The sequence below is a fragment of the Marmota marmota genome, unplaced genomic scaffold (genome assembly GCF_001458135.2).
Source record: "Marmota marmota marmota unplaced genomic scaffold, marMar, whole genome shotgun sequence".
NCBI lineage: Eukaryota > Metazoa > Chordata > Mammalia > Rodentia > Sciuridae > Marmota > Marmota marmota.
The window spans coordinates 1039880-1063139 of NW_025999862.1; the positions used below are offsets into that span (position 1 = coordinate 1039880).

The following is a 23260-nucleotide window of genomic DNA, read 5'->3' on the forward strand; positions in this document are numbered from 1 at the left end:
CCATTGGATATCCATGTAAAAAGAATGAAGTTGAATCCTAACCTCACCTAATATATTAAAAAAAAAAAAAAGGATCAACAACCTAAAAAGATAAAATAAAAGAGTTAAAACTATAGAACTCTCAGAAAATAAGAGTAAAGGTTCATGATGGAGCATTAGATAAAACTTGAAAAACATAGCAAATAAAAAATAGTTAAATTAGACTTCACCAATATTAAAAACTTTCAATCATAAGACATTAGGTTTTCAAGAGTGTAAAAATCAATACAAAGAACAGGAGAAAATATTTGCAAATCATGCATATAATGTGGCTGTAGTATCCATAATATATCAAGAACTCTTACAAGTCAACAAAATGACAACCAATTCAAAAATGGGTGAAGGACTTGAATAGACATTTCACATGGACAACAAGCACATGAAAAGATGCTCAACCTCATTAGGTACAAGGGAAATGCAGATCAAAACCTCTATGAGAGATCATTTCACACCCATGAACATGGCTATAATTTTTAAAAGAAAAAAAGGCCAGGTGTGGTAAGGATGTAGAGAAACTGAAACCCTCTTACACTACTCAAGGGAATGTAAATGATGTAACCTCTGGATAATCCTCAAAAATTTTAAGTATAGAGCTGTCATATGATGGAGCAATTCCACTCCTAGGTGTATATTGAAAAGAAATGACAACTGATAACAACAGTTATTTTTACAAATAGCCAAAAGGTGAAAATAACCTAAATGTGCTCCAACATTTCAGTGGTTAAACAAAATGTGGTATGTGCATACAATCAAATATTATTTGACAATAAAAAGGAATTAGTACTGATTCATGCTAAAACATGGGTGAACTTAGCCCTAAGTGTTAGAAGCCAAACATATACATTGTATGTCTGAATAGTTAAAATGGTAACTTCTATGTGAATTTTACCACAATTATACATAATAAACCTCAAAAGAAAAAATAAAGAATTATAAGGAAATGCTGTTTCAGATTAAATAGTGACTATACAGACATAACAACTAAATGTTGTTTACTTAATACATCTTGAACTGGGGTAAAATAGTTATAAAGGCAATAATTGGGATAGTTTACTAAATGTGAAAATGGACTGGATTAGATAAATGTGTATCAATATTTAATTTCCTGGATTTATTGAATTTATGCTGTGGTGAGAATATCTTAACAGGAAATATATGCTGAAGTATTTAATTGTAAAAGAGGACACTATCTCTGATTTATCTTCAGAGTGGTACAAAAAAAGTATATCTCTACATTATGATAAAGTGAGTGGGGTAAGATGTTGGTGAATCTGGGTAAAGAGTATATTCTAGTTCCTTATAAAAGTCTTTCAACTTTTTTGTGAGTTTGAAATAATGTGAAAATTTATAATTACCAACAAGATTAGATTTTTCTTTTGTATTTCTTTTGTATTTCAGCCCCGTGGTCCAGGTATTATTAGGAAAATTATGTTAGGCATGGTTATTTGGCTTTTTTTCATTTTCTCAACTTTAGCTCTGATGTATTATCTATTTTAATTGATTACAGTAATCTCTCCATGAGATTATTACATTATTAATTACTTAGCTTCTGTATGTATTCTGGCTAGTAATGGCTTAGTTTGGGGGGTCTGTTCTCATTTTGTGTATTTTTTCCTATTCACATACTTTATTTTGTAGCATCTTGGGAAATAAAAAATATAACTGTTTCTTTTATTTTGAGAAATTTAAATATTAACCCGTGAATGACTTTGCCCTCATTTTCCTCCAGCAGCTTTTTTGGTTTGTTATTTATGTTTAATCTCTTGGCAGAAAATCAAGTGTGGTATAAGATCTCACCTTAATTAGAATATATTGGATTATATGCTTATTTTTTTTAGAGAGAAAGAGAATTTTTTAATATTTATTTTTCAGTTTTCAGTGGACACAACATCTTTATTTTATTTTTATGTGGTGCTGAGAATCGAACCCAGCGCCCCGCACATGCCAGGCGAGCGCATTACCCCTTGAGCCACATCCCCAGCCCTATATGCTCATTTTTGTTGTCAGGTCAAAGAAGTAATCTGTAAATGCTGTCATGCAGGATCATGTCTTGTGTCAGCCACTAATGAAGTCAGAGAACCCTTTCATTAAATAGCATCTGTCACGAAAACCTTGTACTGTTTTATTGGTATTTACCTGTGGATTTTTACCTGGCCATAGTGACTATTTCTTATGAACAAGCATATACCCAGTGGAGGTTATTTTGAATGAGTTTATTAAGAAGATCTTGCAAACTGACTTCATGATAATTCATGTGGTACTTGTGGTTTTCCAATTAGTTAACCAGTTTTCTTTCTTTTGTGATGTATGATGGGATCTTCACTAGACAGAGGTAACCCATTGGATAGTTGTGTTCCTGGATGCTGGTGTGGTGATGCTTGTTGGTTTAGTTTTCATGAAACTCCTCCTGAAGTTATGCCTGCAATGCTGCCTCCTCTTTTGTGCTTGCATGAGATTATTACTTTGATTGCGCTTTGTTGGTTTGAGTTCCTAAAACCTATTTCTTGCTTTTTTTTTTTTTTTCCTTTGGTACTCTGAATAATTTCTAAAATATTGGTTGGTCCAGAACCTTTGGAAATTTGTTCCAAGTGTTGTTCTTTGGTGGATCCTTTTCAGTTTTTGAAAATATCTTCAGTGTCACCACTGAGTTTATGCTTTAAGAATTCAGAAAACATGACAGCATTGGTTAAACACTCAGGAAGAGACTATTTGCCAGATAGGCCATTACTACAGCTAAGAATTCACTTTCTTTGTGATTTATAGATTAAAGAAAAGGAATATATATGTCGAGTGAAGGTTAAGCTTTAGGAGACAGTTTTATCAAGTAGCTAAAATGTAGAAGCCTCTCCTAAGGTATAATAGTAAATATAATTAAATTTGTTCTAAGCCTTGGTTATCATGTCTAATTTGGCATCATATTTCAGATGTCACTTACTCAGTATTCTGCTCTGTGTTCCAAAACTAAGATTCTTGCAGTGATAAAGTAAAAATTAAAATTAATATTTCAGAAATTAGTTTTCTGAGCATTTGTATGGGCTTTGAAAATAGTCATATACCTCCTCATTGCTGACCACTAGCAGTTTAGTTTTTCTTAGGCAGTTAGAACTAATTTCCTTTTAGTTTTTATTCTTTCATGTTTTTGTTTTGATTTTTTTATTACCTTATATACTTCAATAGAAGAAGGTGGATTATTATTTTTTTTGAAGGTGAATTATTTTTAAAAGAAGCAAAACTAATTTTGAAGTGGGTCTGTTTGTTCAATGGCAGAAGTTTATAAAACTGAAATTATTTTCTAATATTCAGCCCAGCCTTTAAATAATAAAATCGTCTTTTGTCTTGGAATTTTTATCATCTCAAAAACTGTAAAGGATCCCCTCATTTGAGTGACCATCAGAGAAATGTTTAGGATAAATAGTATAAAACTGTGAGTTAAATGGTGTTTCATTTTTCACTGTTATGTTCTAATTCAGCTATGTCTTCTTTTTATCTTTTGGTGATCCATATATTTAATAGAAAATTTCCCAGGAACGAGAAAAATTTGCTGATGAAGGCAGTATATTTTACACCCTTGGAGAATGTGGGCTCATATCCTTTTCAGATTACATTTTCCTTACAACTGTTCTTTCCAGTAAGTAAAAACTTTTTCCTTTTATTTATTCATAGAGAACAAAAAGGTCTATAAAATGAGTTAAGTTGAATTATAAATTACATAAAATTTGTTTTGAGTTGTCTGTAGTTTGTGTATAGAGTCACCTGAAAGAAAAACTGAAATATCCATGTAAAAGTTTTTTTTAAAAAGACTTTAAAATTATATCTACTTTTAACTGTTTATATTATACATCAATGCAGTTCCCCAAGTTCTCCAGCTAGAACAATGCAAAAGGCATCACCCAGATGATGTAGGATTGTCATATTTCTCATTAGCTGTCTTCATTAAAAGTTAATGGACTCAATGGTGTTTAAGAAGTTACCATTATTTTGAGTAATATGAATACTCTGCCCTAATGGATTGAAATTTGGAACCTAAATACTTTAGAAACTTTACTGTGTTGTATAGAATAAAATTAAAACTACATATAGAAAATATTTGCTTTCTTTCCCAATTAAATTTAGAAAGCTGCTTTTCCAAAGAAGTCATATTATGCTGTACAATTTTCTCCAATTAAATCAAGTTAATTCTCATTGAAATTTTTGCAAGTTTCACTTTTATATATATATATATATATATATATATATTTATTTATTTATTTATTTAGTTGTAGTTGGACACAATACCTTTATTTTATCTTATTTATGTTTATGTGGTTCTGAGGATTGAACCCAACACCTCGCATTTGCTAGGCGAGTGCTGTACTTCTGAGCCACAACCCCAGCCCTGGAAGTTTGACTTTTCAAAGTAATACTTTCTTAAATGCACATCCAGAATAACAATCAATTTGGTAGAAATATCTTGTGTTTATAATAAATGGTAGGAATTTCTCTTCTTATCCATACATTATTTGGATAATGAGCCTTCTTGGGACAATCTAAACATTTATTGTCCGTTTTCCAACCTAGAATGTAAATTGCATATCAGTGTTCACAGGTTTAAACAAATATTTACTATATGAAAAGTACTGTGGCAAGGGAACAGAATAAAAACATAACACACACACACACACGTGTGTGTGTGTGTGTGTGTGTGTGTGTGTGTTTCATCTCATCCTCTAAAAAAGAAAAAAGTTTTGTAAACTAAGAGTCAAATTTGTGGCTGGGGATATAGCTCAGTGATATAGCCCTTACTTAGCATGCACGAGGCCCTGGGTTCAATCCCCAATACCACCAAAAAAAGAAAAAAAAGAGAGACTTGATTTTGCTGTTGATATTCTAAATTGAGAATAGTCCTTTAATCTGCAGTTGGTACCAGTGGAATGAGGGAAATGTGTTTTTTAATTAATGTATTTTTAAAAAAGCTTGGTTTCTTATGATAATTCAGAATTCAAATATTTATATTCCCCAAGTTCTTATTCACAGATTCTATTGTTTACGCTTAATTTCTCTGATCAGCTTTAATAGATTAACTTGAATAATTTTTAGCATGAGTATCTGTATTAAGTAAAATATTAAGTATTTACTAGATAACTACTCGTTAACAAAATAAGTTTAGGTTCATTTAAAGACGTGGTTAATAATTATTATTAAATAATTTCCAAAGAGCCTCTGTTCTTAAAGTAGGTTAATAAGAATTGAGTGGGAATACACAAGCATGGTTATTAATGGCTTCATTCTCTGTACTAACCAATCATAAGAATAACTGATGATATTAAATCTTATAATAGAAATCAGAGATTTTCCCTCATAACTAGGTATAGAAAAATGCCATCAGGGGCTGGGGATGTGGCTCAGTGGATAAAGCACTCACCTGGCATGCATGAGGCACTGGGTTTGATCCTCAGCACCACATAAATGTAAAATAAAGATATTGTGTCCACCTAAAACTAAAAAATAAATATTAAAAAAAAAGAAAAAGGCCATCTGGATTTTGATAAATATTGATTTGGATCATTTTTATTAATGCTAAGATTCACTAGATTATGACAATTTAATTATCTAGATCTTCTCTATTGACAGTTATGAAATATTTATTTTGTGTTCTTCTATGTTCTAATTAAAATTAACCTGTAAGCCAATAATATGAAAAAAAATTTTAGATGGGGAGATAAGAGGGTAACAATAAAACATTTGTAAAAATTAATTGTTAAGCACTTTTTTTTACTGTTTCCTGTTAATTTTTGAAAAGCAACTAGAAAAATCAACAGTAAAAAATGTTATGGCACATCAATACCAAGAATTTTAAAATTTGGGGGTAGAGTTAATGAAGACGAGGCATAATTCAGAGGATTATGACTTTTACTCCTTTAAATTTAGAGAATCAGTGGAGAAATTGATTAGGTGTATTTTGACTATAGCTAGGTTTGGTTTAAAAATTAAACCATGTCCTCTATGTGCTGCATTTTTCTCACAAATATGCAAAGTTCTTGATAAATTATAAGGATATTCAAATGAAATTACATTTTATTTTTCTTGACATACTAAAGTCAAGAGCAGATTACAAAGTGTATGTGGCTTGGAAAGAATGGTGCTGATCAGTGTCATTCCATCTAATGAAAATGAAGGTGACAGATGAAAATGAAGTTTTCAATTTGAGTGACCTGTTGAAAATATGGGCAAGCTCTAATAGATATAAGGTAGTTTCAAATTGTTTTTACATCAGAGTTGGAGAAGTTACAGAGAATTTTTTGTTAAGCTATGGTCTTCTTCTTTTTTTTTTTTTGTATGAGAATTATCTGCCATTGCTACATTGAAATTATGAAAAGTAAGACAAAATGAAAGGCCAGTCTTTTCTTCAATGTTAGTCTGGCCTACAGTGGGTGCTTAGAATTTCAGAAACACCTATTCGCGTGCTGTAATGCCAAAAGTATCAGTGTATTGTTTACAAGTAACTTCCCTCTCTAGCATAAGCTGTTATTATGATGCAATCTTTGTCACAACAGTAAAATAACACCCTTAAAAATATCAAGTATTTATAGATTATATTACATTCATTTTGAACCAGATATATTTGAGAACAGTGTGCCATTTCAGTAGCCCCAGCTGATACAGAAAACTGAAGTATTTATGCCTTTCCTTAGTAACCAAAGATGAATTTAGTTCATATGAACAAAAAAATTATAATTCTTCTGGGTAGAAGAGAGACCTAGCCATCTAACTTGATCATAATGTCAAATGGACCTCAGTGTACCTTTTTGCCGTATGTAATCGTCCCTTCATTACCTTAGAGCAGATTAAAGAATCTTGCTCTGATCCCAGTCACTTACAGCACTTATCATCCTCCTCAGGCCCTATCCTGTCCTGATTTTGTTCTGTTGCTGATTGGGATAGCTTTGTAGGAATTTGGCTCTCAATGACTGATAATGCTTAAAGACCTTTGCCTATAGTCTGAGCCCCATTTTTTTTTTTTCAAATTGTTTGCCTCTTTGAAGCTGGATTGTAATCAAATATATTGGTCCATCTATATAGCTGGATGTTTCTCTAAATCCCACACCTTAATAGTATTTGGTTATACTTAAGAGTTTATCATGTGTTGCTTACTTGCTCCTGGAACACATTTTTAAAATGCTTATTCATTGTGTAATTTCAGAGAAGAATCAAGGCAAGATATAGTGGTTGTCATTGAAGATTTGCCTAATTACTGCCTGCTCTGGAAAGGACATCTAGCACAATATATAATACATAGAAGTACTCCATATATATTTATTGGCTAATAAAATATCTAATAATTTTTCTGAACAGTTACATAGTATACATATTAAAATTTTATATCCTTTCAAGTAATAGTTACTCTCTATATACACATGATGAATACTAGAAGTCTAGAATAGCTGAATTTTTCTATCTGGACACCAAATTCAAAGACAGTTTTGGGTGAATGCCAAAGCTAGTCACACATAAAGAGGGTCCTACAATTTAGCATAAATTAACTTACAAAAATCCAATTTCTTTACATCTACATCTAAGCATCTGTGTGATAAATTGCGGCTTAGCATAAGCTGTTGCTTGACTCTTATTGATCACATGGGCTGGAATGCAATCACATAAAATGAAAAGAAAGTCAAGCAGATAGTAATTTTTTAGATCTCTGAAGATAGGGGTGGGGTTCTGTCATATAGGCATATGTACTTTGGGCATAAAGTAGTAATAAACTTGAAGAAATTGTATTGTGAATTATAAAGTAGAACATGACCTTAATGCAAGGGTACATCCTTGCTTGCCTTTTAGAATCTCTCTCCCAGGAACTCTTGAGAAATCCAAGTTTTTTAACATCTTTGGCATTGAATACTCTTCCTGTAGCACAATAGTCAAGTTACAGGAAGACCAGTTTAAATGAAAGTCTGTTTTCTGACAGCTCTCTGAAAGTAACTGAGACTAAGATAAAGTTCAGAAAGGCTATGTACTATGAACTAGAAACATCAGCTGTTTCTTTTCTCAGGTTTAAAATTATAAGTCTTTTTTTTTATTATTTAAATTTAAAGAATCAAGGCTGAAGCCAGGTAGGTGGCACATGTGTATAATCCCAACTACTCCGGAAGCTAAAGCAGAAGAATTGCAAGTTCAAGGCCATCCTGAACAACTTGGCAAGACCCAATCAGGACTGAAATATATTTTCTATAGAAAATGTAAATGGAAGAATTGCTCTTGTTAGGATTAAGTCCTATATGGCTGAGGCCTTGCTGAAGAAATTACAAAAATATCCCTCAATCTTTTTATGATTTTTTTTTCCTGATACTGGCATTAAACTTAGGGCCTTATAAATGTTGGGCAGGCATTCTCCCTTTCCCACTAAGCTACACATGTAGCCATTTTATTTCATTTTAATTAGTTCAGGGTCTCACTAAGTTGCCCAGGCAAGTAGAAGGGATTACAGACATGAGCCACTACACCTAATCTGACACTTTAAAACTCGAGTTCTTAACTTGTAGTGTTTCATATTATTTAGAAAATCTTGGGCTGGGGTTGTGGCTCAGTAGTAAAGTGCTTGCTCAGCATGTGTGAGGTACTGGGTTTGAGTCTCAGCACCCCATAGAAATAAATGAATAAAATAAAGGTTCAACTAAATATTTTTTTAAAAAAGAAATTCTTACCAGTTGCCATTAAATAAATGAATCACACGGAGATTCTGTAAAGAATAAAGAGCTTTTTCTCTCTTAGGAAATATAAACAAGACAATTGATATGAATTTAAGTCTGTTCCGGGAATACCTTAAATTTCTAAATGTTTTTTCTCTATATTTAGAATTTAATAAAATAGAAACATGCGTCTTTTGACTAGAAGATCCCAATAAGTGCTGCTAGGAATAGCAACTTAATTGCCCCCTCTAATTTTAAGGGGGTCCTGGATATCATGTGATTGACTATAGACCAGTAAATTCCAGGGCATGGGTTTGTCTAGGAGCCATCCCAAGTATAGGCATTATGGCTGTACCATGCATGTTGGGCAGCTTCCCCCCGAGTCTGCCCCACAGTTAAATTCACCTAGAATTGGACTCAGTCCCCAAAACTATATAAGGTGAAATCTTTTGTGAATTAGATCATTCTCAGAGGTCTAAAGGACTCCAAGAAACTGAGATAAAGATTAGGGTCATTTAGCTCTTTGAGGAAGCAATTCTTTGTATCCCCTCCTATTTGACTACCAAATCCATAGTGTTCCCAAAACCACTTTACACCAGAGTGAACTATTTGAATTGACACTTAAACTTAATTGACTATGTAGTATTGGTGAGAGCATAATTTTTTGGCACAACTTTTTTTGAATCTTGACAGATTTTATCAAACACCTTCATAAAATGCTTGTCTTTTGGCCCAGTGATTTCTTTTCTACAAGTCTAGGCTAATAAAATAACCAAGTGTATAATAATGATGATGAGCAAAAGGTAAATTTGAAAGAACTCAATATCAAACAGATGGCAGAACCAATTATAGTAAATCTATACATGAAATCCAACATAGGGGCTGGGGCTGTAGCTCATTGGTAGTCACCTGCCTCACACATGTGAGGCACTGGGTTCAATCCTCAGCACCTTATAAAAATAAATAAAGATATTGTGTCCAATTACAACTAAAACATTTTTTTTTTAAACCCGGAATAGTTCTTATTGTATATAGTACAGAGGTCTACAAACATGTTCATATGTTGTTGAGTCAAAAACATACCTGTTTATATGATTCCATTTGGGGAAAAATGTCTGTGAGTTTATATCCACACTTGCACATATGTATATAGACATTTAACAAATTGTCTGGATATTTGTATTTCTAAACTGTTGGTAAATTCTGTCAATTCTACCTTGAAGGAATCCAGGACCTGGTCGTTTTTTACTGTACATATTGCTACTACCTTTATCAAGACCTTCTCACATCTTACCTAGATTATTTCAGTACCTTCCTAGTTAGTCAGTGTTCTTAGCCACAGTGAAAAAAAGGCGACTGTTTTAATTACTGCCAATTCACCGCAGTAGTTAAGGATGTTTGCAGTGACAAGCATAATTTATTAAATTTCTCTTCTATTTTTTTGAAATTTTTTCATTTTTTAACATCTCATAAAATTTATTGCTAGTGTTTGCAAAGCCTATCTGCGTTTCTTTGTTGTTGTTTGGTTGGTTGGTTGGTTTTTGTGGTGCTGGGGATTGAACCCAGGGCCTTGTGCATGCGAGGCAAGCACTCTACCTACTGAGCTATATCCCTAGCCCCTGCAAAGCCTATCTGTAGTTGTGTTGGTTTATTGACACGGTTGAATCCAGTAACTCCATTTTATTGATAAAAAGTTCATTTTACTAGTATACAAAATAAAAAAAGAAAGGATGTTAAGATTCTTATGACAAAAAAACATAAATACATAGAGTTATTGATTAATGTATCTAGAATACTTTCATGGGCCAAATACTTTGGATATCCATTATTGTATCTGGGACCAGATTAGATAAATTAGTTCTATGAGGCCTCTGACAGTTAATTAACTTCAGCAGTCCTTTACTCACTCATCTGTCACAGAGTTTCTTTTAAGCGGGTAAATATGAATCCACGAGAGATACCTCATGTTAAGAAAGGCAATGGTCCAAAATATAGATTTAGGAAGCACATAAAGTTAAAGGATAATTATTTTATCCACAGAACGAATCACTGTAGTGTAGTGCTTGCTTAAATTTTTTTTCAAGTCTAGTATATGTATAAAGTAATATTTAATTGTATTTGGTTCTAATAAAAAGAAATTGTCTTACAGATTTAAGAGAATAATTATGTTGGTGCTTATTGCAAAATACATACATAATCCAACTGGTTTCATCACCCAGAGATGGAAACATTTGAAAGTGAGCTTTGTTTTATCCAAACAACATTTTTCTCACAGATGGGGTCATCTCTCTTCTTGCTGTATAAACTCATCAGGAAACCCATCTTTAGCCTTTTATAACCTAACTAACCCTGTTCATAATTTTGTTTTGTGCATTGCTTGCTGGGCTTTCCAGTGATGGAATACTAGTTAGACACATAGGGTTTCCTTCTTCCTTGGGCTCTTTGTCCTAATGGGAGGAAACCCTTAGATCTGGACCAAGACAAATTAAAGGGAAAAGACTCATCCTTGGTGAAATGCAAAGTAGACTAAATTCTCTGCCTTCCAGGAAATTCTTCATCCAACAAAACTACTTTTTCCCCTTTGTTGTGCAAAGGGAACATGGAAACACTGACACTATACAGTATAATCCACCGTCTTTCCTACCCCCATACCCCCTACCTTCCCCTCCCACACCTTTGCCCTGTCTAGCATTTGTCTAATCCTCCAATGCTCCCCACCCCCAACCCCATCATGATCAACACTCTTATATCAGAGAAAACATTCAGCATTTGGTTTTTTGAGGTCAGCTAACTTCATTTAGCATTATATTCTCCCACTCCATCCATTTACCTGCAGATGCCATGATTTTATTCTCTTTTAATGCTGAATAATATTTCATTATGTATATATACCACATTTTCTTTATCCATTCATCTACTGAAGGATATCTAGGTTTCTTCCACAGTTTAGCTATTGTGAATTGTGCTGCTACACCGTAAGTACATGTTTGAAGACATGAATGGTATAACTCTACTTTGTATACAACCAAAGATATGAAAAATTGTGCTCTATATGTGTAATATGAATTGTAATGCATTCTGCTGTCATATATAACAAATTAGAATAAAAATTTTAAAAGTTTTTTTAAAAAGTAATCTAAAATAATGTCTAGTGAAGATAGGCATAAAAACAGCAAAATTCCTATTCCCAGTCCTCTTGCCATTGAGCAGAACATTGTGCTTAGTTGGATCATGCACTGCTAGAATACATTGTGGAAAGGATCCCCTGTTACTCTCCCTGTAATTAAACATCTTGTTCAGCAAATAAGATACACATATGTTTATAAACAAGAATACATTTAGAGCAGCTGCAGTCCAATAGAAGGGATAAGCATATAAAAATAAGGATCAGTATATTTTAAAATTACATCTTAACCCCCATATGTAACTAAGTATTGTTTCCCTCAAAATAGTTTTCCAACCGGGGGGGCATATGCCTGTAATCCCAGCAACTCGGGAGGCTGAGATAGGAGGATTGAGAGTTCAAAGCCAGCCTCAGCAAAAGCGAAGTGCTAAGCAACTCTATGAGACCCTGACTCTAAATAAAATATAAAATGGGGCTGGGATAAGGCTCAGTGGTTGAGTACCCCTGAGTTCAAAAAAGAAAAATAGTTTTCCTCCTTTCCTTCTGTTTTTTCCTCCCTGTGTACACACATCATTTAATCAAGGACTAAAAAAAAACTTTGCATACTAAGTCAGTATTCTTCAACTTCCAAATTGTTAAATGAAGGTTTCTATGGGTTTTTTCTGGATTTGTTTGTTTTTATGGATATTTTTTGGTTTTCCCCAAGAGATTTAGGAAAGAAGATATCTACATCTTCCAGATATGGCTGAAATTTCCCAGTCATTTATTTTATTATTTTTATTATTCTTCAAACTAGTCACTTGAGCCTATATTTTTATCGGGTTTGTAGTCATAGTGATAATCATTTTTTTTAATATTTATTTTTTAGTTGTAGTTGGACACAATACCTTTATTTTATTTATTTATTTTTATGTGGTGCTAAGGATTGAACCCAGGGCCTTGCGCATGCTAGGTGAGTGCTCTGCCACTGAGCCACAACCCTAGCCCCTGGTAATCATTTAATTTTAACAATTTTTGACTTTTTCCTATTGTTAAATATTTCACATTTAATTCAAATTATTAGAAAAAGGTTCCAGGCAGGGACTGGATGAGTGTTCTTCAAAATGTGCCTGAAAGTAGAACTAGAAATGAGGGAAGGGGGCTGGTGGTCAAGTTGGTAGTTTAGTAATTTCCTAGCATGCCTGAGATTCTGGATTCAATTTTCAGCACTGGAAGAGAGAGAGAGATAGAGACAGACACACAGAGAGACACATTAGACAGATACATTGGTGGGGGGGGGGGAGTAGGAAAAGGGAAAAACACTTTTTATAAAAAGAAATGGCTTGAGGCTGAGGGTAGAAACCCATAAGTTCAAGGCTGGCAACTTGGTGAGACCCTCTCAAAATAAAAAGGATTTGGGGTGTAGCTCAATGGTAAAGCACCCGTAGGTTCTGTCTCCATTATAAAAAAAAAAAAAAAGCCAGATACAAATATTTTAGTCTATGGGCCATAATTTCTCTGTTGCAACTATTTAACTGCTCTTATATCGGAAACATAACCATAGATAATAAATAAACTGCTAGCTAGTAAGTCCATGTTTACTGACACTTGCTTCAGACTTATAATTGTTTCTTACAAAATTTTATTAGAAATGGTATGTATATTTCACAGTTCCAGTGTCCTTGAATGTCTGAGAATGTCTTCATTGTTAATATAGGTAAAAAAATGATTTCACTCTTGTAGAATTCTTAGAATATAAGGTTTTCCCCTCAAAACTCTAGAACTTGCTCTGTAGTTTTCAAGTGTGGAGGAGAATTATGATGTAATCTAATACTTTGTTTTTCTCCGGATTTAGGATTTATCATTTTACCAGGGGAGATTTTTTTCCTATGTTAAAGGAGCAAAACTAAGAAAAACTGGATGAATGCATTTGCATACCAGGAACTTTAGCTATTTCAAATTAGCTTATTGTTATTTCCTCACTAAGGAAATTTCTAGATACTGTATTCCCAAAATCAGTAATGAAAATGTCTGTTCATTTTGCCATTTCTAGTTGCATATTACATGGGAAAATATATTTTTAAAAATTATTTTCTTTCTTCTCCACTCCCTCTCCCCCAGTACTGGGGAGTGAACCCAGAGATGCTGTACCACATCCCCAGCCCTTTTCATTTTTAATTTTAAGACATGAATTCACTCAGTTGCCTGAGGGTGCTTTGAACTTGAGATCTTCTTGCCTCAGCTCCCAAGTAGCTTGAATTATAGGCATGTACCACACAAACAAGATACTATTTCAGTTATGCAATTTGGTCCTTCTTTGGTGTAGTTTAGTGGGAGTATATAGTCGTACAGCTGCAGAAATTATATTTAGGAAATATTTTAATTAATTTACTTATGTTTGAATGCACTCACTAAATGATAAGAAATTGAAACTTGTGGCATAGTCAAAAAGTTGTTATAGTGTTTTAGTTGTCATTCTAGCACAACCCAAAGAGAGAAACTTAATTTAAATTTTGTTTCATAACATAATGTATTCTGTAACCAATTATAATCCCAATTGTTGTTTTGTTTTACATTTTCTTTTTTTTCCCTGTGCCTTACAGTTGTCAAACAGTACCCAAAAAGACCTGATTGTAACCAGTCTTTAGTGGCACATACCTATAGTCCCAGTGATTGAAAGGCTGAGGCAGGAGGATCACAAATTTGAGGACAATCTCTGCAACTTGCCAAGATTCAATCTCCAAAGTAAAAAATAAAAAGGGATAGGGATGTGGCTTAGTGGTAAAGCACCCCTGGGCTTAATCTCTAGTACTGGGGTGGGGAGGGGGAAAGATCTAATTATTAAAGGAAAGATGGTGGCAAATCATGCTGAATAATATTTTAAGTGTGATCAAGCTCTGAATCCGGAAGAGTTAAACTCCTCACACCACCTTATGGCCACAGTGAAAATTTTATTTATTTATTTATTTATTTTAATATTTATTTTTTAGGTGTAGATGGACACAACACAATGTCTTTATTTTTTATGTGGTGCTGAGGATCAAACCAGGGTCCCGCCCGTGTGAGGCGAGCGCTCTACCACTGAGCCACAATCCCAGCCCCGAAAATTTATTTTTTAAGCTTAAACTAGATAAGGCTCCAGAGCAGAGCTTTCAGTGGTGAATGACTGCCTCAGAAAGAATGTAATCAGTGCTGGATGGCAATAAAACCCAAAACTTCGGGAGCTGACTTGGGGAGCATAGACCTCCATGCTACATTCCCTTTCTCCATCCTTCCCTAGAAGCCAAAGTGCCAGCAAACTTTTATATCAGGGTGGCTGATTGTGAAAAACAAGCCAGCAGGCCCAAGCTAGGGAAACTCCTGACTTTTAGTGAACTTTCTCCTTCAGACAGGTCTGGAGATCAAGAACTCTCAGTAACAGCCGTGCACAGCCTGGTAGGCCCACTGCTACGGGCCACTGCAGCTGTCAGTATCAAGGCTGCTCCGTGCCATAAAATAGGTTACATCAGGAGGTAAAGGTGCCATGGATGGCAGCAAGACCATCTGGAATGATCAGGGGCTCAAAGCCAAAGATGGGAGAACCAGTTGGGAAAGAGGAAAGCAGAATCTGTAGCAGACTAGGCTCAGGGGAGCTCACAATATTGGTGAAATCCTATAAGCATGAAGGTCCTTTAAGGCCTGTCAAGCAAAACCATAAGAAAGGGGACATTTTCTTGCTCTACCTCCTTGTCTGCAGTGTCAGTCCAGATCTCTGGGCTGGAGGAGTTCAGCATAGAGACTAGTAGGTCTGTCTGTGTCTGTAACTGGACCCTCCTCAGCTCTGCTCCTACAGTTCCCTCAGATCTCTCACCATCCTTAAGCAGCAGAGCCTGGGAACATTCTAGGACATACAAGGCATCCTGGATCCTATCCCAAAGAAAATTGCCTGGGGTCATGAGCATAATGGGTTATTTGTGGTATACATGAAAAGGATTATGCCAGTTCTTAGCTTGTTAGCATTGAGGAATAGGAATTGTGGGTAATTTCTATTTAATTGTATTACCTAAGTTATACATAAGTTACATATATAGTCATCCCTTGGATCCATGGAGGACTGGTTCTGGGACATGTACACACCCATACGTTTTTAAATGCCTTTATTTGTTTATTTTTATGTGGTGCTAAGGATCAAACCCAGTGCCTCACACATGCTAAGCAAGTGCTCTGCCACTGAGCCATAGCCACAGCCACAGCCCTACTTGTACAATTAAGATAGTAGAGACTCCAACTCTTGAGTCTTCACATAAGAACAGGGGGCCTCAAATATCTGGCTGTAGGAAAGAGTGATGAGCTATTTCCTACTTTTTTTTCTTTGAGCATCCCTTCCAAATGTCTCTCTATAGCTGTATGACTTTGGTCAATTTCCAGGGAGGGGCCTGAAAGTCCTCAGCTCACCACAGTTTAGGAACACCAAGGTTCCTACTGGAGAAGGGGCTGTCCCTTCTGGTAGACTTTCTACCTCAATAGTCGGTGGCAGAGAAGATATGGGCCCATAGATGTTTCAGGGCACTGACTGGGCAGAGTGGTTTAGCTAGTTGTACTGGATCATTTCTGGACTTGGAAAAGATACTCATTAGTACAATGTGTGGATCTAGTCAAGATCTGAAAGCTTGCTGGTCAATGGTAAGATTGCTTTGCAATAATTACATGATGTCCAATCCAAGTCTCCACGTGGGACTTGAGTACTAACCTTGAAATGATGAATCCACAATAGGTGACCTTAGCACAGGCACTGTGCACAGCAGGATGTGCAGCAGTAGTCCAGCAGTTAGCCTCCCATGATTGGAAGGACTCAGCTGGCCCCATCTGTTTTCCTGCAGTGACCTCCTTTGCCTGACAACTATAGAAACACAACACTCTAGGCAAGAGCATGACTATCCACCATGTAGCTCAAGGACCAACACTTTCATCGCCACCTCCATCTCTTCCTCAGAGGCTGGCTCCTATCTTCTAAGAAATATCAGTATAATATAAAATATAATATATTTATAATTGTTAGGGTTTGGATGTGAGGTGTCTCCCAAAAGCTCACATGTGAGACAATGCAAGAGGGCTCAGAAGGGAAATGATTGGTTTGTGAGAGCCTTAAAATTATCAGTGGATTATTTTAATAATCCTAATGGGATTACCTGGTGGCTGGAGGCAGGTGGGTGGGGCTGTGGTTCGTTGTGGGCATGGTCATGGGGTATGTATTTTGTATCTGGAGAGTGGAGTTTGTCTATCTGCTTTCTGATCATCATGTGAGCTGCTTCCCTCTGCCACACTCTTCTGCCATGATGGTCTGCCTTACCTCTAACCACAAAGAATTGAGCACACCTTCTGTGGACTAAGATCTCTGAAACTGTGAACCGTCAAATAAACTTTTGCTCCTCTTCAGTTCTTCTGGTCTGGTCCATTAGTCACAGCATGAAAAAGCTGACTAAAACAATAATGTATAATTATAGTATAAGTCCTGAATAACCATCTGGGTGGTATGGTTGATACCCTCTTCCAACTGCCTTTCTGCCTCAGGCCTCAGAGGGCAGGTGACTGTTGGGATGAGGCATTCTTACCTGTAGTTATCTGTAGCCCCTGCAGTGGTGTTGGAGCCCAGCCTTCCTCTCAGCAACACTAGCAATGCAAATGGAAGGTACAGAAGCAAACTTTGACCAAAAGGTGACTGACCAAGAGCCAACCAAAGAAGATCCCCCAGCCACCAGCTCTAGGAACTCAGCAAGCTATTGAGGCCACAGCTGGACCCACCTGAGTTCAAGAATGAGGCCACTTTCTTTGCCTTTGAGGCTTAAAGGACCAGGTGGCTCCCCCACACAACTGCCCTTTTTCTGTTTTTCTTCCAAATTGGGGAAGAGGATATGACTGTGTCCTGGATACGAGGAAATCTGAAGCGCTGTTCAGAGAACCAGCCAGGGTTCTAGGCCTTTGAAGCCCCGCAAGCACTATAGAGCAACAGCAGCAACCCCGCTTCTCCCTCCACCCCACCAAAAGAGCCCCTTCCAGCAGAGACACTGCTTTTGAAAAAAGTTCAAAAAAACCTGATAGATTATCAGAGTATACTATAAAATAATTACTACCCAAAACAAAATCCAATATCAACAGGCAACCTAGGTCAGTGAAAAGAAAATCAGTCCGCTATTGCTTAAGTGTTAGGATATTTTCTTTTTGCATAGTATTTTTCTGCAGCTAAGTCATCCCAAGGAAGTGCTATACTACAACACATTGGACCATGGGGACTTTCCCCCAACTCTGTATGAAGGACAGAAAAATTTCCTCCAGACTCTACCTAACTGTCATATCTTAAAGCATTCAGAAAAATTGAGGAAGGGGCATATTTTGTGGGAGAGGGATACCAGGGATTGAACTCAGGGGCACCACTGAGCCATGTTCCCAACCCTATTTTGTATTTTATTTAGAGTCAGGGTCTCACCAAGTTGCTTAGAGCCTCGCTTTTGCTGAGGCTGGCTTTGAACTCCTCCTGCCCCTGCCTCCTGAGAAGCTGGGATTACAGGCATATGCCACCATGCTCAGCAGGAAGGGGAATTTTTTAAAAATACTTTTGTTTTATTTATTTTTATGTGGTTCTGAGGATCAAACCCAGTGCTAGGCTAGCATGTGCTAGGCTAGCATTCTACCACTGAGCCATAACCCCAACCCAGGAAGGAGCATTTTTTTAAATCAAATCTTAAAAAGAGTTTTCTCTTCCAACCCTCAGCCTGAATATTATGTAGAAAGCAAGATACCAGCACATTATATATTAATGCCAGTCCATTATTCTGCAAAAATGCAGTCCTGTTCTAGAAAGCACATTATGTCCAGAGTTAACTCTATCTAGGCTATTACACTTACAGAAGGCATTGACCATTTAAGGTGCCCCAGAGGGGCTGGTGATGTAACTCAGTGGTAGAATGCTTGCCTAGCATGTGGTAGGCCCTGAGTTAAATCTCCAGTGCCACAAGAAGAAGAACGGGAAGGAGGGGAGAAACAGAAGGAGGGGGAAGAAAAAGTAGTAGTAGTAGTAGTAGTAGTAGTAGAAGTAGAAGTAAAATACCTCAGAAGAGGGTTGTTAGCATGTTGATCTGGAAGCAGATTCTGAGAAGACTTTAGTAGAGACATGATAATAGTTTGTATTTATTTGGTGGGAACAAAGCAGATGTGGTATTTTTCTCTAGAAAATTAAACTTTTACAATTTGTAGGCACTACAAAGAGTAGGTTTAGGCTCTGCGTATTTAATATTGTCAACAGTGCTTAAGTCTTAAGTGGTGACTTATGTGTGAAATAATCAGAGGCTGTGTGATCACCCATGTAATATCAGTAGAATAGTCAAATCATTGAATGGAGGATTATAATCTAAAGTTTTTCCTAACTCAGAATTCTCTATTGCTGCATGTTAATGACTTCATTTATCCAACAGCAGCATTTTAAAACAGGGATGAATACAAGTAGAGTTTTTGGTTAAAGAATCAAACCAACAGAAAATGAAAACCTTGTTTAAAATGTAATCTATTCATTTTTTTCATCATTCTGTCAGAAAGGAATTTAAAGCAGCAAATGACTCGTTATATTGTTGGAAGACCCAGAATTAGAGTTCTAGCCCTGTGCATTTTCTATTAAAGGACAGCTAGTGAAAGAGACCTAAAAGTTTCAGGACAGCTTCTGTTGTTGCTATCTGATTATTTGACTTAACTACACATAGAAAAAGATGCTTTTTTTATTATTATTAAAGCAAAGTAGAAAAATTGTGCCTCAGGGAAGTTCAGAGGTATTGTTAATGGGTAGATAATATTGTAAAAATGGACTCTTAACAGAACAGACATAATGTAGCTCTGCGTCCTAGTAGCAAAAATTATGATGTAAATTTTAATCATTTCCCTATATGGTAAGACCATTTGGAAATTATGTGGCTTTCCAAATATTATTTTTAGCAGGAGGAGGCCTCACTGTTCACTCTATAAGTACCCCAGAATTAAGAGTTTTTCAGAACTTTTATATAAATCCACAATATCTTCAGACTTCCAAAATAACTAGATTAAAAAATTATCCTGAAACCTACATTTAAAAGTAAACAGATATTTACAAGAGAATTATTCAAAATCATATTCTGTATAGTGTATTTCACTTCAGACAAGCTGGTTTTGGTCTTTTCTGTCTCATCTGCTTTGATGTGATCAGGAAGTGAAGATTGAATATGCTGTGAGGGACCACCTTCTGGAAGGACCTTCCCTCATAGACTGGTGAGACCTTAATGGGAATATTCAAGATTGCTGTCCAGCTTGCCTCAGCAGAGACCAGAGCACAGGAGCACAGCCTCTAGACGGTCCTCACATTACTTTAATAAGCACTTAAGAGTAACTCCTCATACAGCACACAATCTACAAGAAACTAAAAAGACAGAGAAACATCAGGCAGTACAAGGTGTGCTTTTTTCAGTAAAATTCATTTAACCTTAGTTATAGAAGGAAGTAATAACTGATTTGCTAGAATGACCAAGTCATTTAAATGATCTGGGCACATGCCTTTGTGGAACTCGCAGGACAGTAGACATAAAAGATTATGATAAGCTCAAAGTTTGTTTATTCATTTTTTAGTTTTGGTGCTGGGAATTGAACCCAGGGACATTAAACCACTTTGTCACATCCCTAGCCCTTTTTCTTTTTAAAACAGGGTCTCACTAAATTGTTTAGGGCCTTGCTAAATTGCTGAGACTGGCTTTGAACTTGTGATTCTCCTGCCTCAGCCCCTGGAGCTGCTAGGATTATAGGCATAAGCCCCCGCACCTGGTTTAAGCTCAAATTTTAAACATCCTGCATATCCTGTGTCATCAGCGGAGATAAGTTATGTGAATGCTGCTTTAATTCCTATATGGGAACATTTTTACCTGGTTCTCAGTGATATATATTTTTTCTGTTTCTGTTAACTTAAACTGTATTCCTCCTAGTGTTGTCATACCATTTCACTGCTTTTCCTCTTCCCTGCACCTGAAGTATTGGTTTCTGCCTGCATTTTACCCTTTCCTTACCTCTCAGTTCTCTTTGGGTAACTTCATGTCAGGTTGTTCACAGCTAACCATATATATGTCAGTAACTTCCATCTTTATGCTCTTTCTTTAACCTTCGATTCATATTTCTTTCATCTCCTGAACATCTCCATCTGAATATGCTGTGGACCCCTTGAATTCAGCAGATCCCATCTGAACTATTATATTTTTCAGACATTTTACCTCTATTTTATTTCTTGGTAAATGACATGCAAGCTACTCAGTATCTTAGCCAGTTATGCTGTCATCCCTTTTCACCTTCAACCCATCACAGCTAACTAATCATTAAGTTATATAATTTCTGCCTTCTTAAGATATTTCAAATTTGTTTCAGAATTCCTCTCCATTACCACCACCATCATCTCAGTTCACATTTTAGCATTTACAAGAGCTTCTGTAATCTTCACTGAAACTGGCTCTTCTTTTCCAACTCATCCTTCACAGGTAGCCAGAGAAGTCCTTTATAAAGGCCTCATTATGTCACTGTCCTATCTAGAACCTTCAGTGGGTTCATATTTTCTGCTGTTAAAATGGCAAATATCTGCAGAGTTTAGGCACATAATATATATGAGTGAAGTGAGCCAAGTGTGAGACTTAGGAAAGAATAGGAGAGTATACTCTGATAAAGAGATTCATATTCAGAATTTTGAAAGACATGACAAACCTATCTGAGTCTAATGTTGTCTATGGGTCTCCAATTAGGATAGCCGATTAGTGAGCATGATATGGTGTGCTTCTTTGATATCAATTATCTCCTTTTGATAAACAACTTGGAACTCTCAGCTTTTGCAGAGACTAATGCAAACAGTCATGTTTTATTGTTGTTTTTGTAGGTCAAAAAATATAAAGAGTGTACATATCTACATATATAAGATTTCTGTATTTGTGTCAGAGGTCAAGGAGCATAGTGAGATGTTTTTGTAGGCTTTGGAGTCACTATTGTTCTAAGTCCCATTCCCATTTCTTCCACATTTTATCTGTGTGATTTTAAGCTAATCATTTAACTGCTTTGAGCCTCCCTTTCCCCCATTTAAAAAATAAAGAAATAAAAACTTTCAGGATTGAAAGTAGTACAAAATCGCATGATAAACAGGTTGAAATTTTCTAGCTCAGTGCTTGGCACATAGTAACTTCTCATTAACAGATTATTTTTATAAAGGTAGGAAAATTTTGAGAAGTGGCAATAAATAGACAAAAATTTTATTCTCTCAGCTGTATCCTTTCTAGCAATTGTAGTTGTAGTTGTGGTCCCAAGTAGAGCAAATCTATTGGAAGCCAACAGAAAATAAAGCTGACAGACACGTGTTTCACTCAGGCAACTAAAACCAGGAACTTACCAGCCTAGCTGGCTAGCCATATGAAAATGAAATTTAAACCCTGAAGATACTATTGAGAAATTCATAAGCAAGGTATATGGATGCTCTATAACCATGCATAACGCACAAAGGTCATTCATCTTTTTTTGTCCACATCTAATCTTTACATTTTTTAGTAAAAATAATATTAACTGAAATTTTAATTTAATGGTATTAGGATATATATAGGGTATTTATTTTAGCTTATTCTCTTAAGCTATATAAACTGGAAGCACCAAAGTAAGGATGTCAACAACTTAGTTTTATTCACTAGAACATTTAGCATGGTAAGGGAGGAAGACTATTAAATTTGTTTTATTGAAGTGAATAAAGTATATTAATTTTATTTTGATTGATCCCAGAACACTAAAGAATTATTGAAAAGTTTTTATCATTCACTTAATGGAAAGAAAATATATTCTATCTTGTCATGTTTCTCGTGTTTTTATTTTGTGTTTTGAACTTTAGGTTAATTTTAACATTTAAAGATACTTTACTCAGTATACACCGATACGATTGTTTTCAGTATGCTGTTCTGCCCTACCACAACTGTAGTGGCAATAAGTAAATTAGTATAAGAAAACAGTTTGACATCCTTGTTGTCAGAATAATATGTACAGAGCTCCTGGTTGTATTTAAAATGGAGGGACTGGAAAGTTAGTTTGTTTTAAAGACAAAACAAAGACTTAGACTGAAAGCTTCTTGCTTTGTGGCAGTTTGTCTCACCCTAGACACATTTTCTTGCCTAAATAAATAATACTCAATTTAAGCAACTAAGCAATAACAATATCTAATAGTTTCAGTAGTAGAGTATGTGCCTAGCAAGCATGAAGCCCTGATTTCATCCCACAGCATCTAAAAGAAAAAATTGGAATGTTGTACAGTTAAGAGGATGGTGTCTAAAAAGCAAAGGTGAAGTATTTAAGAAAAAGCATTGAAACACAAAGATAGACAATTACTGTCTTTACTGGCTGCAGTAACTCTTTTTAGTTTTAAGGAGTATTACTGAAAGGTAGAACTAAATAA

General features: G+C 35.6%; 1 protein-coding gene across 1 annotated transcript in view; it reads left to right on the forward strand.

Annotated features, from left to right (window-relative positions):
- Micu1 (mitochondrial calcium uptake 1) overlaps positions 1 to 23260 on the forward strand; it is a 186426-nt gene that overhangs the window by 83883 nt on the left and 79283 nt on the right. Inside the window, exon 7 of the mRNA XM_048808814.1 lies at positions 3553 to 3667. Within this exon, the coding sequence (XP_048664771.1) occupies positions 3553 to 3667 (115 nt within the window). The remainder of the gene's footprint in view (positions 1 to 3552; positions 3668 to 23260) is intronic.